The 16,248-nt window shown below is 33.7% G+C and overlaps 1 protein-coding gene across 6 annotated transcripts in view; it reads left to right on the top strand.

The window, feature by feature from the left end:
- LOC106868118 (exonuclease mut-7 homolog) overlaps positions 1-15,576 on the top strand; it is a 38,683-nt gene extending 23,107 nt beyond the window's left edge. For 5 of the 6 annotated variants that reach the window (XM_014913250.2, XM_014913249.2, XM_014913248.2 and 2 more), the window contains exons 13-17: positions 421-557; positions 6,522-6,740; positions 10,355-10,408; positions 12,499-12,627; positions 14,971-15,576. In XM_014913250.2, the coding sequence (XP_014768736.1) occupies positions 421-557; positions 6,522-6,740; positions 10,355-10,408; positions 12,499-12,627; positions 14,971-15,396 (965 nt within the window). In that variant the 3' untranslated portion in view covers positions 15,397-15,576. The remainder of the gene's footprint in view (positions 1-420; positions 558-6,521; positions 6,741-10,354; positions 10,409-12,498; positions 12,628-14,970) is intronic. The other variant, XM_014913251.2, reaches the window with a different exon arrangement.
- The last annotated feature ends 672 nt before the right edge of the window (positions 15,577-16,248 follow it).

Below are 16,248 nucleotides of genomic sequence, written 5' to 3'. Positions count from 1 at the left end.
TACTTATCTTGGCAAAGCCTGATGATGTAAATGAGCATCACCATTATACAAGTAGCAGCATTCATTTCCAGTATCCTGCAAAAACATATCTGCTTGAAAACAAGTAAAGGTTGGTGACAGGAAGGGCATCTGGTCATAGAAACTTTATCCAACCCATGCAGGCATGGAAAAATGGATGTTAAAATGATGATAATGTTTGAGAATTGCTGTTGATTACACTGAGATATACTGACTTTGGTCATCTTAGACTTCACTGCAAATATTGATCAGCTGTTAGTTGGGTTTTCTTAAATTAAAATTCACTATTGATTGTATATATTACATTGATAATATCTGAGGGATTGAAAATATTAGACATTTGTTTTTGTTATTCACTTCCATTTTTCATTGTTGAACTGTTTGAATGGTTCATCATTGCAGCATTAGATGCCTATGTGTTGTTGCAGCTCCATAAAATTAATCTAAACAATGGTGAAGAATCATCTGACCCGGTTAACTCACTTACCTTGAGTGATGATCCAACCACAATACCTTGTGACTGTGATGATACTAAAGAGGTAACTAAAATACATTGTTAAATTATGTCTACTATTTTTGCTAGCAAATATGTGTTGAATGTTTCTGTACTGTATTTACTTGTGAATGTGTGTTAAGTGTTTGTCTATGTTTACATTATATATATATATATATATATATATATATATATATATATACACACACATATATCCTTAATGGTATGATGGTGAAAAAGTCAATCAATTATTTAAGTTCTAGTTTTAAAATAAGTAAACCATAGTAAATATATTGATATGTTATAGTTGAAATGTTTAAGTTTAAACTTATAGGATGACAGAAATAATTAATTTAAAATTTATGATAGATTGTATAACATGTTAGGAAACATAATATTGGAGGGAGAGTAAAGATTAACAGCCAGGAGCAGTAGCATATTGATCAGCCTTAAGCCTGACTTTGTTCTCACTACACCCTTTTTGCACCAATAATTTACATGTAGCACTTAGTACAGAGCTCTTACTTCTTTTCCGCTTATTGGGCACAACTACCTCCAAGTGTTAAGTTAAGTCCTGACTAAAATTTTAGTCCTCACTAAGTTTCTGCTGAGGTCTTCCAACTCTATATTTTGCTTCGACATTTAGAATTTTTTTCTTTAAATCTTCAAGATTTAAGAACTAGATCATCAGTATACAAGACTTCCTAAGGATTTGGTTTTAAATCCCTGTGTTAATAGCTGGAGTACAACAATAAACAGTTTGCATGGGAGGGGAAACTGAAGATTAAGCTTTACTAGACACCTACTAGCATGTTAAATTATTGAACTCAATGCTGTTCTCACCTTGCTGATCGCATAACTTGCATTACTCTCACAAGTCATCCATCTACATCTATTTTCTTAATGACTGCTAGACAACAAAGGGTATTTGCTTGTCAGAGGCCATCTCCAGGTCAGTAGTGAATGTTAGATATAGTGGCTTGCTCTCAGCTCAGTTTAGGACATCAGGTACAAACCCAGACTGCATGTCTTTATAATAGTTGATGATATTACTACCATATCAATCATTGGAAATTTAACTCTTTTGTACTACCTGATTGATTATGAGTGACAAGTGCATATACTGCTTTGCTAGATATTTTTGGCATTTTAATGAGTTCAAGTTACTTTCTCTGCTTTCATATCCTTAATGGCACTTGTAACTCTATAGCTCTCTTCTTCAAAACTTGCTCCCTCTGTATTTTCTACTTGCAATGGACCCTATTTCTTCTTTGCATTTTCCTTAATCAGCAATCTATTGTAGTAGCCTTTCCATGTTTTATTCTTCTTGGCATGAATGAGGGCATGTGCACCACTCTCATTCCATACACACCTTTTCCCAATAACATCTTGATTCACAATCTATAAACCTCAAACTTATACCTGAAATCTAGTGTCTCTTCATACTACCTGATATTGTTCATTGCTGCTTCCTTCCAATCTTTATAAGACTTATTTTAGCTATTATAGTTCTATCTAATGTACTGTTTTGCCCTCTATCTTGGTTAGACCTTGTTTCACCCACACTTCTTGTATGTAGTCTTGCAGCAGATTGTCACATAGAAACTCCCAGTTGACCCTTATGCTCTAAGTCTCTTGTTCCCTCCTTCTTATGATATACTTCAACTAGTACTTCTTTGAACATTTGGTTATGGGTTCTTTCAGCTTCCATACCTTCCTTTTCCAGATTGACTGTATTGCTGAATCCATCTAGCACTTACACTGATGTCACTAATCATTAATCTATATTGAGTGGTATATTCTTCACTGGGGAAAGACTTAGTATTCACAGCCAGCTGTCTATCCATTTCCTGGTGAGTATGAAGTCTAACTGGCTTGCATGTTCACTTGATTAATTGATGATCAGGTGGCAGGCAGATTTCCTGAAGTTAGTATTGCAAATGATTAGGTCGTTTGCATCACAGAAATCAAAGTAATTTGATTTCCTTCTTCATTCTGTGCACTATATCCATAGTCCCCATGTATACTATTAGAGTAGCCAACATGTCCATTTAAGTCACCAACTATGATAATGAGGTCGCTATCATTTGTTGTCAAAATAGTCTGCAAGTTGACCTCATCTCTCAGGCTTCATTTGAGTGCATATGCAGAGATCCTTTGCTGTCGTGTTGCCTATGACTAGTCTGCCCTTGATTGTTCTGCCACATATTCTGACTATTTCAATTACTTTATCTGTTCGTTTCTCTGCCAACAGTATGCCTACTCTGCTCAGCCCAATGCTGTTACTCATCCAGAAGAATTTGTACCTGTGTTCGTTAACGATGAGGAATCTGGCTGAAGCTACCCTCCATCTTACCTCTTGTATGCAGTACATATCCACTTGCCTCTACTTTAACATCTCTACAATTTTACCAGACCTACCTTTCATCATGCCAATGTGGATGGTGACAGCACCAAAGTTTTACACCTGACAGGAAGAAGAAAGTTTCCAGTGCTGGGGTGGGATGTTTGATGTCCGTTTTCTTCATCTGAAACGAGGCGAGTTGGTGTGATTGTTTGATAGTCAAGGGGCTCTCAGTCGTGGCCGGATGTTTCCACCTAACCACCCCACTTCTATGGGCAGCACTAACATGGTGAGTGTCAGTCCTATGTACACAATTAAGGTTTTTCTTTGTATTTGTGACTGTCATGATTTTGGCATGGTTTTGTTTGGCTGAATGCCCTTTCCCTATTGCCATTACAGCATGGACTGGGTGCATTTTATTGTGCCACTAGCTCTAGAGAGGTTGTCTGTCAGAACTCAAGGATACCCTGTACAGTGTGTTGTTATTCAGATTTACTGCCCTTATACAGGTTGCATTTGCTGCAGCTTTCACAGTCCACATCTTCGTGCAGATTTTTTTAATTCAGTTACTGCTCTTCTAAATGGGTTAATTTCACAGTAACTGACATTATACATCTCAAGACATTCTGGTTAGGACTTCACAGATAACCACATAGAAGCTCCCTCATTGCCATATGTTGTCAGAATAGTTGGAATAGTGGCAACCAGTTATATTAAAATGGGGAGGTTGGATAAGCAAGGCCCCCACTATACTACTGAGAAAATATGTTTGCTAGCTAGATGAAACAAAAAAGATCTATTAGTCAAAATATTTTATGAAATATGCTGAATTTTTACTTCAAACTGTATAATCTAACAATTAACAACACACATTTATTTACTAAAAGTCAAATTATATTATCTCTCAGTTATGTACATTTCCAAATGTTTCATTATCAAGCCATCCATCTACCTTATGACTGAAAAATGGCTGTGTTGTAAAGTTTATCAAGAACCATCTATGATGCAATTGAATAATTCTAAGAAGATATAAATAATACAATTCTCCTGAATAGTTATGTAATAGATTTTTTGAAAAAATATAATAATAAGCATGCATTAAAAAAGTTATTTTTTCCTGTTTTGCTTAAAGTCAATTTGCAAAACATTATGATTGTCTCATAAATTACAATATCCAAGGAAACTATTGGTGGTTTGTGTTTGTAAAAATTATACAGTGAAGTTCATGAGTAAAAGTATGTTTGTATACTGGAAAAGAAGGGGTAACTGACATTTCAGGTTTGATTCTTTGTCTTTTCAAATGGAAAATTTCTTTTTTCTCAGATGAAGTGTCAGTCCCAGAATATCAGATTCCTTTTCTCCTCATGGAATATGAAACTTATCCAAACTCATGAAACTCCATTATAAATCAGACCATGCCAAATTTTCCCATTTTGCTAATGATATTAACTCTGTGGAAAGATAGCAAAGCTGAACTCTAAAAATGTATTATCAGACTGAAAAAAAGCATTAAGAGCATTTGGAATAGAACTAGGTAGAGATTGGATAAAAATCTGTGGATACTGTCGACAAGAATCAATACCTTGCTAAAAGAACGACAGGTTAAAAAAGAAAACTTGTAATATTTGCATCTACATTGATTAAAAATACCGTTAAAAGAAATAATTAAGTTAGGCTTAGCTATATCTATAATCACCAGATCAAGTACCATTTTAAAAACTTTGTCAGTCTTTTAATTTTTTATGCTTCTGTTGAGTATTATTTTGACAATTTTACTGTCATATTATTAAGCTGAACTTTTTATAATTGTATTATTGTTGTATTTTTATTCATTCTTTTTGTGTCTAATTGCATGTACACTACCTGTGGACAAATACTTGTTTACAGGTAGAAACTGAGAGGGTCTTGTTATTTTGTAAAAGAGTATCATTTTAGTCGCTTCTGATAATCAGTGCTTTTTAAACATTTTACTTTCATCTTTCATATTCCATAATATGTCCAAGGCATTATTGCATTCATGTGTGAGTTGGCTAGCTAGCATAACCACTCTTCATAGTAACAGCAGTTTCAAAATACTACAAGAGCAGAATCACAATGGATCTGTTAAATATAGCTAATGTTTTTAAAGTGTTTTCTGTATTGCTATTGTGAATTTGATGTTTTGAAGTTGCGAAAAGTTGGTGTTGCAATTTTGTTGATAGCTTAATATTGTTTCTCTGTTGTTTATTTTTTTTATATTTTTGCATTTAGCTCACTGCACAGTACTAGCTGTGTTTTGGTAGACTTTGTTGCTAGCAACATATGGCTATAATATCTCTGCAAAATGAAATCTGCAAAGAAAGGATAGTAACCAAGAGCAATCTACTCGTCACTCTGTGGAACATGTTCACTCATCCTAATGGAAACTAATTATTTATATGTGAAAATGTCAAAAGCACACATATACCATTATGAGTAACATGTAAACTGAAGAAAGATCTCAAACAAAAACATGAAGAAACTGTTCAACTACAGAATCCTGCAAATTAAAATCCCTAGGATATGAAACATGAAGACTGGCTTAGAATTTGCTACTGTCAGACTGCCTGGAAAGTTCAGGGAAAATACTGGCAGATTGCTGGATAACACAAGTTACTGGAAAGTTCTCTAAATGTCTGAGAAGAGCTGTTGTTAATAAAATTATATTTGTTGAACAGTTAACCTCGTCTTAAGGTTTTAATTGGTTTCATCACTGATTATCATCAGGATGTTTTATTCTTGGATGTGTACATAGTACTAGATAGGATTCACACTAGGTACCTTTAGTTTTGAACTAACCGTAATTATTATCTACTTGCATCAGAAGCTTATTGTATAAGATCATTATTATTCTTAGTTTAGAAATAAAGGTTCCCAGTTTGTATTGGATCCATTCTAATACAATATACACATCTAAGAATAAGACACTTGGTGACTGGAGATCTAACTGCTAAAATGTGGAGTTGTAAAAATTGAAAACAAAATTTTTCCTCTTTTGAAATATTGTAAGTCTATGAAAAGTTCTTCAAACCATTTATGTGAGAGAGACTCATGAGTAAAGATAATTTGGAGATTTTTGAATCCAACTATATGGTATTAACACAGTGCAACTTATTAAACTGCTGCCTGGTTTGAAAATAGCAGAATAACATTAAAAAATAAAAAAAGATCTTAATACATAACATGCATTCATTCACAAATGCCTGAAGCAATACATAAAAAGGAATCCAGACATACACCTCAGTACAAAACTGAAGCATATCAGTTGAGGAACCATAAAATATGGTCACTCAACCTGCTAAAAATGGTAGCCAGATCCCTCGAATTACACTTTAAAAAAAAAAAGATGGATACATTGGATAATGTAGTCCTATATACATTGTGCCTAAAAATAAGAGAGGTGGACATAGCTGGAATGCTTTCTATCAGGGCAACTTGATCAGAGCTGAGCTGGGACTAAATATAAGACAAATGAACAGGAACTTGGTGATTCAATGAAAGATGTTTACATTGAGAAGTAAATAAATAATATGAATAACACTGTATCAAAATTGTTTTTTAAAGATAAATATTTAATACCTAATAATTTTGTTCATATTTAATTTTTAAACAACTTTCCAGTAGATACTTTTTTAACTTATTCTCCAGGAAGAGAAATCAGTCAACTGTGATATAGATAAAAATGACTTGGTGTGCTCCCTAGACAGTGATAAGTCTTTGAATCAATGCAATAATTCTCCAATTTCCCCTCATGACTTGCGAGTTATTGTTGATACAATGCTTCAAGGTTTGGGATGGAACCTCCGCAGTGTTGGTGTTGATACTTTTATTATGAGAAACAACCAAGATCATAAAGATGCTATTGCTGTAAGTAGTTTAACATGGATGTACTTTATTTTTCATCCTTACCATTTGGTATCTGTTTTCTCTTTTAAATTGCTTCTGCATAATTGCTTCTGCATAATTTATTTAGCGTAGATGTCTTACAAATTTATTTTCTAATCCAATCTCTTGACTATAATCTCATGCTTATTTTCAAACTAGTCAGGCCAAAAATAATGCACCTTCCTCTAGAACTAACTATTTATAACTGACTAAAACCTCAGGTATCCAGTGTTTTAGACACTTATTACAAACTAATGTTTTAATTATGTTAATTTCTTTATTAATATTAGTTTTATGATAATTACAATGTTTCACAATGTTGTAGCTAGATTCTGCAGGTAACATGTAATAGTTGATGTAAACAGTGTCGATAATTTTTTAAAGAATCAATTTATCTTCTTTATTTTTAATGTCCAGTTAAATACTATTTGATAGCTAGTCATAAACTAGTTGGCTAAGAAATTCATTTTCCAATCTCATGGTCTTGATCTCACTGTTTGGCATCCTAGGCAAGTATCTTCTACTATAGCCTTGAGCCAACCAATGCTTTCAAATAGAATTAGTAGACAGAAATTGAACAGGTAGGCCAACCAAAGCCTTGTGAGTGGATTTGATAGGAGGAAACTGAAAGGAGTCCTTTGCATGTATAAATATATAATGTGTGTGAACCTGGTGCAGTCAAACCATCTAACCCATGTCAGCATGGAAAGCAGACACTAAATGATGATGACAATGATAAGATGTGTGTGTACATGCTTGCTTGCATGTGACTTAATTCATATTTCCCTTATCTTTATATGTGTTTACTGCTTGTAAACAATAGCCTTGCTGACAATATCATATGCTTGCAGTCTGTCACTAAAGCATGTCTGAGCTTCGTGACATGTTACATGATCTTTATAAACAAAAGGCTCGTTGATGTGGTGTCATTTGCTTCTAGTTCTTTGCATAAATATGTCTTGGTTGTTTGTTGTTCAATAGACTAGGAGATTATTACATCACTCACTTGGAAACAGATGAGCTTGGTGTCAGGAAGAACATCCTGGCCAGAGAAAACTCTGCCACCACAAACTCTCACATGCAAGTATGAGGAAGTAGACATTAAAACGATGATGATGGGTGGATGTATACAAATATTTGTGTGAATATCTTTGTATCTATTTGTTTTTATACCTGTCTTTGTGTTAACACTGAAAAAAAAATGATGTCCCATAACTAATCAGTATGACAGAAAATAATTGCTAAAATAAGTACTGGGGTTGATGTAATTGAAAACCCAACAGTGTGGTGCTCCAGCATGTCCTCAGTGCTATTTGACATTAAAAATGTGATCTAATTAAAAAGCTTGGAGGCACTATAGTCAGCAACTAGGATAATTTTGAGGCTATGTGTTGTAACTTCAGGATTCTTCTTGGGTACTTTGGCATGGCTATGTGATAAGAAAGTTGCTTCCCAACCACATGGTTCCAGTTTCAGTCCCCTTTGGGGCAACTTGGGCAAGTGTCTTCTACTATAGCCTTGGGCCAACCAAAGCCTTCTGGATGGATATGGTAGATAGAAACTAAATGAAACCTTTGTATATGTGTATGTATGTACATGTATATATGTGTGTATGTATGTCTGTGTGTGTGTGTGTATATATATATGTATATATATATATATATATATATATATATATACAATTAAACCTTGGGAGAGGCATTATGCCGGTAATAAACACACGCACTGGTTCAGTCCATAATGCCTCTCCCAAGGTTTAATTGTATTTCTTTCAACACACGTATCCACATCAAGAATCTTGCACACGAAATACACATACGAAATATATATATATACATATATATCATTTATATATAAATGTATGTGTGTTGTGTTTGTGTCCCCTTCTACTGCTTTAGAACTAGTGTTGGTTTGTTTATAACCCTGGAACCTTTTAGTTCAGCAAAAGAGATCAATAAAATAAGTACCAGGCTTAAAAAACCTTCAAAACGGTGGCCCAGCATGGCTGCAATCCAATGACTAAAACAAATAGATATGATAAAATTGCACACAAATAAGAAGCCTATAGATATAGTCTTCATACATGATACTTAAGTTATCTACCAGCACTTTTAAACATTACCTCTAAGTATGTTTGAAAAAACACATAAATTCTTTTAGTTGTTGGTATTTATTGTTATTGGAACAAAATTTTCTATGAAATACACTTGTATGGTATGCATTCTGACATCCTCTGGATTCATTAATTAATTGACACTTCATTCTTGCTACAAGGATTAGTCTACAATCGAATATCTTTCGTACTTGATTCTATTGAATACCCTAAAACCAGACACTATCTCATTACTAAACTTACCTACCTACCCTCTTAACAAAAGAGATGTTGCTGCTATGCAGGTAAAAAAGAAACAAACATCTGGACCAGGTATGGGCAACCAGTTTTGAGAAGCAGATCATATGAGACAAGGATCATCATCAGGTAGGCCACACTACTAAAAAAAATTCAAGGTATTCAGAAAGTCCTGTGAGCCACAGGACTTTCTAGACCATAGTGACTGTAAAGTTAAAGTACTCGACTAGTGATCACATAGTTATGTCTTCACTGATGAGTTGTTTGATGGAATATAGAAAGCTAGAAGTTACGCTTGGACAAGTACTTACTTTAACAATCAGACCTAAAGATAACAAAAACTAATATTCAATACACAGCTAATAAATATTTCTCCTTTTTTTAACTGCAGCTACACTTTGTGGCCCTTAAATACATTCTTACTTATTTGAATAAGTATCAACAGTATTTTTGCTATACACTTGCCTCTAATTATGCTTCTAAATCTTCATCTACTGTTGTTGCTCAAAAGTAGCATGTTTTTTCTTTTTCTGCTGTTTTCATCATCATCATCATTGTCATCATTTAACATCTGTTTTCCATGCCGGCTTTGGTTGGACCTCATTTAATGTCTGTTTTTCATTCTGGCATGGGTCGGTCAGTTTGGCAGGAGCTGATAAACCAGAAGACTGTACCAAGCTTTACTGTCAGTTTTGGTGTCGTTGCCACAACCACATGCCCTTCCTAATGCCAACATTATATTATCTTTGCTAGCATGAGTAAGATATATTTTACCTTGCCAATTCCTAGTATTTGTATGTGACTAACATGAAGAATATCTTATTACTAATCTCCATTCTACTTATCACTTATCTTATCACTAATTTCCATTCCAAGTGTATTTTCACTAATTAAAGTAGCAACTTGTCATCGCTGTATAAACCATTATAATTCATTATGTTAGCATCACACTTCTGCATGTGCAAAAGTAAGTGGTGATGGTGAAATATATAATGCCTACTTCTCTTTAATAAAACCAAGTAACTGATTTTAGTTGTGAGTTTGTTTTCATTATTCTATTTAGTGAATACTACTTAATGATAGGATCAACTAATATCTAATTTAAGAGAAATATTTCTTATAGAGTATATACTTAGCAAATTCAGCCAGATTTACTACCCTTACATATTGTATTAAGCATGATATAATCTTTATTACATGTATTTAATAGTCAAACGGCAGTCTACATAAAAAAATTGTTTTTCAGTTGGCACTGCAAGGAAATCGTATTGTTTTGACTGCAGGGAGAGTATACCAAATGGCAAGTTATCAAGTTATTTCCTGTCTTTTTGTCTGTCTGTAATTTTCTTTTACTTTATTAAGAATAAAAGCATTTTCACTTTAACCAATAAGGTTGTCTTATTTGATGGAGAAGTTTACTTTGAAAAAGTCTACAAATACTAACCCCTTCCTCCCTATTAAATGGGTAGGAGACGTTTTGGCATCGCTGATTCAATGCTGACTTGTTTGACATCAGATGTCTTTATATTTTCCTTTATGTATGTGAGGAGAGAGAAAGTATTTTTGTTAGTTGTGTTCAATCAAGCTAATTTCTCTCTCTTTGTCTCTCTGTGTTTATGTATGTGAGCATCTAGATGTTTATATGTAATGTCTCTCTCCCGCTCTCTTTTTTCTCATTCTCTTTATCTGTATGTGTATATTTCTGCACTTGTGTGTTTATGTATTTGTCTCCAGAACCAAAAAGAACTCTCCAAAAACAGGTTGAATGTCCAGTAAGCCTGGCCAAATCATCAACATCTAAACAGTTAAATATACTATTAAATATACTTTTCCTTCTCAACTAGACTTCTGTTGATTATTTTTTGTTTTTCAATGCTTCCCCCCCCCCCCCATATAACTGTATCCGTATTGTTTACGCATGTGTATAAGCATGACACTAGTATTTCATGTTTATTGTTTTATTATTCAAACTTCCATCATTGTACTTTTTTCATTGTTGGTATTGGGCAGCTACTTTTAGAAGAAAATGACTATTCTTTTAGGCAGAAACTAAACAGAATGAATGCCAGCATTATTTTTCTTTCCCCCTAAATGAAACAACAATGAAGTCATATGGCAATATTTTCATGCAAGCATATAATATAAAAGCATAGGTGGTATATATTTGGTTCAGTTTATTTAATTATATTAAGGTGGCTAGCTGGTTGGACGAAATGCTTAGTGACATTTCATCAGTCTTAACGTTCTGGGTTTAAATTCCACTAAGGTCAACTTTGCCTTTCATCCTTTCAGGGTAAATAAAGTATGTACCTGTTGAACACTGGGGTTAATGTAATTCACTTACCATATCCTCCAAAATTGCTGGCCTTATGTCAAAATTTGAAACCAATATTTCAAGCAAGCTGAAACAAGAAATTTTTTCATTTATAGTACATAGTATTTATATTCAGTTGTTATTTTAAACTCATTATTTATTTACTTGTTTTTGTTTCTTTTTATATCAAATCTTACATAGTCTTTTCCCCCTCCCATCTTAATGAAAATATATCCTTATATATTGTATGGTAATACTCTGAACTTGGAAGAATTTGTTAAAAACATATACAAAGTAAAAAAAAAAAAAGACTCTAGTTGATTGACCAGTTGGAACTATAAGTTCATTGTTATGGCCGTGAGACAACTGTAGTGGATCTAGTTGTTACAATAGCTTATGTTGCAACTTTGAACAAAACATACTTTTGTTTGAAATCATTTGCAAATCATACAAAGTTTGCTTTTGCTTATAAGTTAAACATGTTATTTTATTTTACTCAGGATAAGTTGATAGGGATTCAAAAAGAAAAACCAATCAGTTTTTAAAATTTTCTGAACAAAGCTTAAATGTAGGCTTGACTATGTGGTTGAGAAGTTTGCTTTGCAGCCATGTGGTTTCAATTTCAGTTCTACTGTTTGGCATTTTGTCTTGTAAGGGAATTTAGTAGGTGAAAACTTTATGGGAATTCATCTGTGTGAGTGTCTGTGCACACATGTATCTTTGTGTTTGTCCCCCACCACTTGACAACTGGCGTTGGTTTGTTTATGTTCCCATAACGTAGTGGCTCGGCAGAAGAAACCAATAGAATATGTAGCAGACTTTAAAAAATAAGTATTGGGTTTATTTGTTTGACTAAACCCTTGAAATATAACTTTAGCATGGTCACAGTCCAGTGACTGAAAGTAGTAAAAGGTAAAACAGAACTAAAAGCAAATAACAATATTTCAGATATACCTAAGCAGAGCTTTTTAATTACTTAACATTTTAAATTCTTATTTTGACATTATTTTTCAAAATACCTTATTTCATGGAATTATTTATTTTTTTTTGTATTTTGTTTTTTTTTTAATTTTTAGTTTGCTTCAAGACTTGGTGAAAGTAAATGCTTCAGTGTATCTAGCCAGAATGTTAAAGAACAACTGAAGGAGGTCTTAACACATTTTAAAGTGAAGATAAAAGAAGAAGATCTTCTAAGTAGATGTCAGGTAAACGTTTTAGCCCTGTTTATATTTTTTTTACTATGAAGTTATCCTCCATATTTTTCTATATATCACATTAACTTGAAAGTTAATTTAATTACTTAACTTCATTACCGCCACCTTAGCAAAGGTAGTGGTATTGTTTTCAGTTATGTTTGTTTGTTTGTGGACAAGATATCCATGGACCAAGATATCTCAAGAACCGCTGGATGGATTCATATGAAACTTTCAGGGATGTTTGGCCTTGTGACTGGCATGAACTGATTAGATTTTGGGATTGATCTGGTACCAGAAAAGGATTCTAGATTATTTTCCTGTTTTTATACTTAATTTTTGAGAGAGGTCGGGTTCATTTCTAGTATTCTTGTTTGTTAGAGCAATCAAGTTTATTTCAGATATTCACATTTTGAAAATCATCCTTGGCTAACCGTTGAGAGGACGTTGGTGTTGCCTTGGCAGAGGTTTGTGCTCTGAGTGCTCTTGTTTATTTATTTAATCCTCTTCTGCTATTTACAAATCAACCTTCATAACTTTTGAGAAAAATTTTGTTATCCTATCCTAAAATTCATGTTTCATTGAAAGTTTTTCATTGATGTCTTTTCACAGATGCAAACTGGTACCTTAACATTTTTAGACTAATCACTTTCTCCTAGTAATAATCCTTTCTACTGGAAACACAAGGCCTCAAATTTGGGGGAAGGGATTAAGTCGATTAAATCAACCCCAGTTCATAGCTGTTACAATTTTATTGATCCGAAAAGGATGAAAGGCAAAGTCAACTTTGGTGGAATTTGAACTCAGAACGTAACAGCTGATGAAATACCGCTAAGCATTTCGCCCAGCATGCTAAAGACTCTGCCAGCTCACCGCCTTCTTTCTCCTAGTAATAATGTCTTTTATATTTTAATATCCAAGAGATATTAATATTATATTTTCAACTCTCATGTAATTTCGTTAAGATAATTACTTGTTTCTTGGTTTGCTTAATTTCTTGCTTCTTTGGTTTAAATTCTCATCCCCCATGAACACTCTGAATGTATATTATTATTATTATTACTACTATTTTCATTCCTCATACCATCTCCCCAAAAAAACTTTGTTCGCGGTGCGTCCGCCTTTTCCCAACCTCACCACCAATACCAGATATCTCTATCTCTCTTTTCCCACCATCTACACTGGATCTCTTTCTCCCCGCACCACCATTACCTGATGTCTCTTCTCTCAACCCCTCCTCCTCCCTGGGCTGTTCTCTATATATTACCTGCGCTCTCTCTCTCTCTCTCTCCCTCTCCCTCTCTCTCTCTCTCTCTCTCTCTCTCTCTCTCTCTCTCTCTCTCTCTCCCTCCCTCTCTCTCTCTCCTGGGACAAATGCAACTAGCTCAGCTGCTCACCTATTTAACTGGCTTTTGTTTCGTTTCGTCCCATCTAGAAATATGCCAACAACTACCCAGTAATTTTCCATGGACATATCAAGTGCCGCTTCTTAACCAACATTTGTACCATTCTCTTTGCTGGGAAGCCTTTCAAAGATTTCACACATTTGCTTAACAGAACCTGTTCTCACATACACTTCCACAATCTCCACTCTTACTGCTCTTGAATATGTCATCTTGCAGAAAATGACTAGAAATGTTCACCCAATGCAATCTTACAATCAACTAATGTGGTTAGGATATGGTGAAAATAATTTAGCAAACCGTTGGTCAGTGCGCCATCTTTGTTCAGCATTTACAAGCAGTTGAAATAACACAATGATATTTGTAAACCATACAGACTTAGCCAAACCATACAGGCTAGCCTGTATGCTCTGGCTAAGTCAAAATGGTTTTTTGTATTTTTCCTTTCTACTTGGACAGTTTAAATGTAGTTACAAAAATATGTCCTTCTGGTGAAATGAAATTTCAGTAAATTTCTATATCTTTGTGCAGCTGAGGATTGCTCTGCATTTTACATTTGATGTAATATTCACATTGCTTAAATAAATGGAGTTGCATGAAACGATCATACTGCATTAACTTTGGATATCCTTGTTGCTTATTTTGATATATATATATATATATATATATATATATATATATATATATATATATATATATATATATATATATATATATATATATATAGATATATAGATACATACATATATGTATATATAGAGAGAGAGACAGACAGACAGATAAAGTGTGTCAGTATTGATTTCTCTTTACTTATTCTAACATTGTTAAAATAACTTACCAATAATACACTGAAATCAGATTAATTAATACAGTTTTCCTCTTGACTATGTGCTTAATGAAAAAATCTGTATGTATTTACAATAAATTATAAGAAAGATTTCTTCTTTTCCAGATTTGCAATTGTAAGACTTTTGTCTTGGTTGAATCTGAGAAGATGCATGTGTTAAAGGAGGTGAAGCCAAGTTCCTCATCAACGAAAAAGAAATCCTGGATTTCAGATCCCAATGGCTCTGAAGGTGTAGAAAGTATTCCTGATCCAGATATGCTATTTAGCAGTATGGTCACACACCCTGTAAATAAGCTGGAATCCTATCCTATATTGGAAAATGAAGAACTGATTGACATGGATACTGCCTTATACCGAACTAATGGTGTAGCTATTCAGCTGGAACATATCCCAAATACTTTATTTGCGGAAGACAAAATATTCTACTGTTGTATAAGCTGTGGTAAAGTCTATTGGGACGGTTGCCATTATAAGCGTGTGTTGGAACAGATAAATGAATTAATTCCATTCTCTGTTGATGATGAGACATAACCAACAATAATTTTGGATTCAGCAAAAGTATTGATTCTGTTTATGTTACTTCAAACTAAAGCTAACAAACTGTCACAAATTCTACACAGTAAAACAATCTTTGATGTAAAATATATGTAATGGAAATGCTTAAAGCATAATAAAATAATTCTAAACTAAAGTGTTTTATTTTTAAAATTACATGTTGTTTTGTTATGCTTTTATTCGAATGTTACTCAGCTTCTAAAATAGTCACTTAATAAATTAGAGAAGTGTTGTATTACTTCTGAATACTGTCCTGATGCCATACAGGCCGCATACCTTTTGTATTCAGAAGTAATAAAACACTTCGCAAATATCTCCTCCGAGTAAAACCACCCATACAAGAGAATATGACCAAAAACTGTATGTACTCAATCCCATGCAGTTGCAGTAGGTTATATAAAGGCGAAACATGCTGCTCCCTTAAAATAAGGGTAGAGGAACATCATAAAGCTGTGACATGAGGGGATTTTGAAAAAGCAGGTATAGCTGATCATGTATGGAAAAACAGAGACCACCTCTCCCTGTGGGATAAAGCTAAAATAATAGACAGAAAACACCTCTGGAAAATGTGAAAATTAAAAGAGGCAGCACACATGCTAGGACACAACAACCTCCTAAGCTGACTTAGTGCAGATATGAATGTAATATTGGAACCAGTATTAAGAAAAGATAAAATATTAGGTTTATAAACCCCAAAATTTACTCTACAATTGCCTACGTGCATATAGCATAGCGGATAAGAGCACAGACAATTAACCCTCGGATTCTGAGTTCAATCCTAGACAGGGAGTTGGGAAATAATATCAACAGAAAAAAATAAAATTAGCA

Source organism: Octopus bimaculoides, chromosome 2 (assembly GCF_001194135.2).
Source record: "Octopus bimaculoides isolate UCB-OBI-ISO-001 chromosome 2, ASM119413v2, whole genome shotgun sequence".
NCBI classification, from domain to species: Eukaryota; Metazoa; Mollusca; class Cephalopoda; order Octopoda; family Octopodidae; genus Octopus; species Octopus bimaculoides.
The sequence above is the reverse complement of the archived record's forward strand: the minus strand, read 5'-3'. Positions and strand labels throughout refer to the sequence as shown.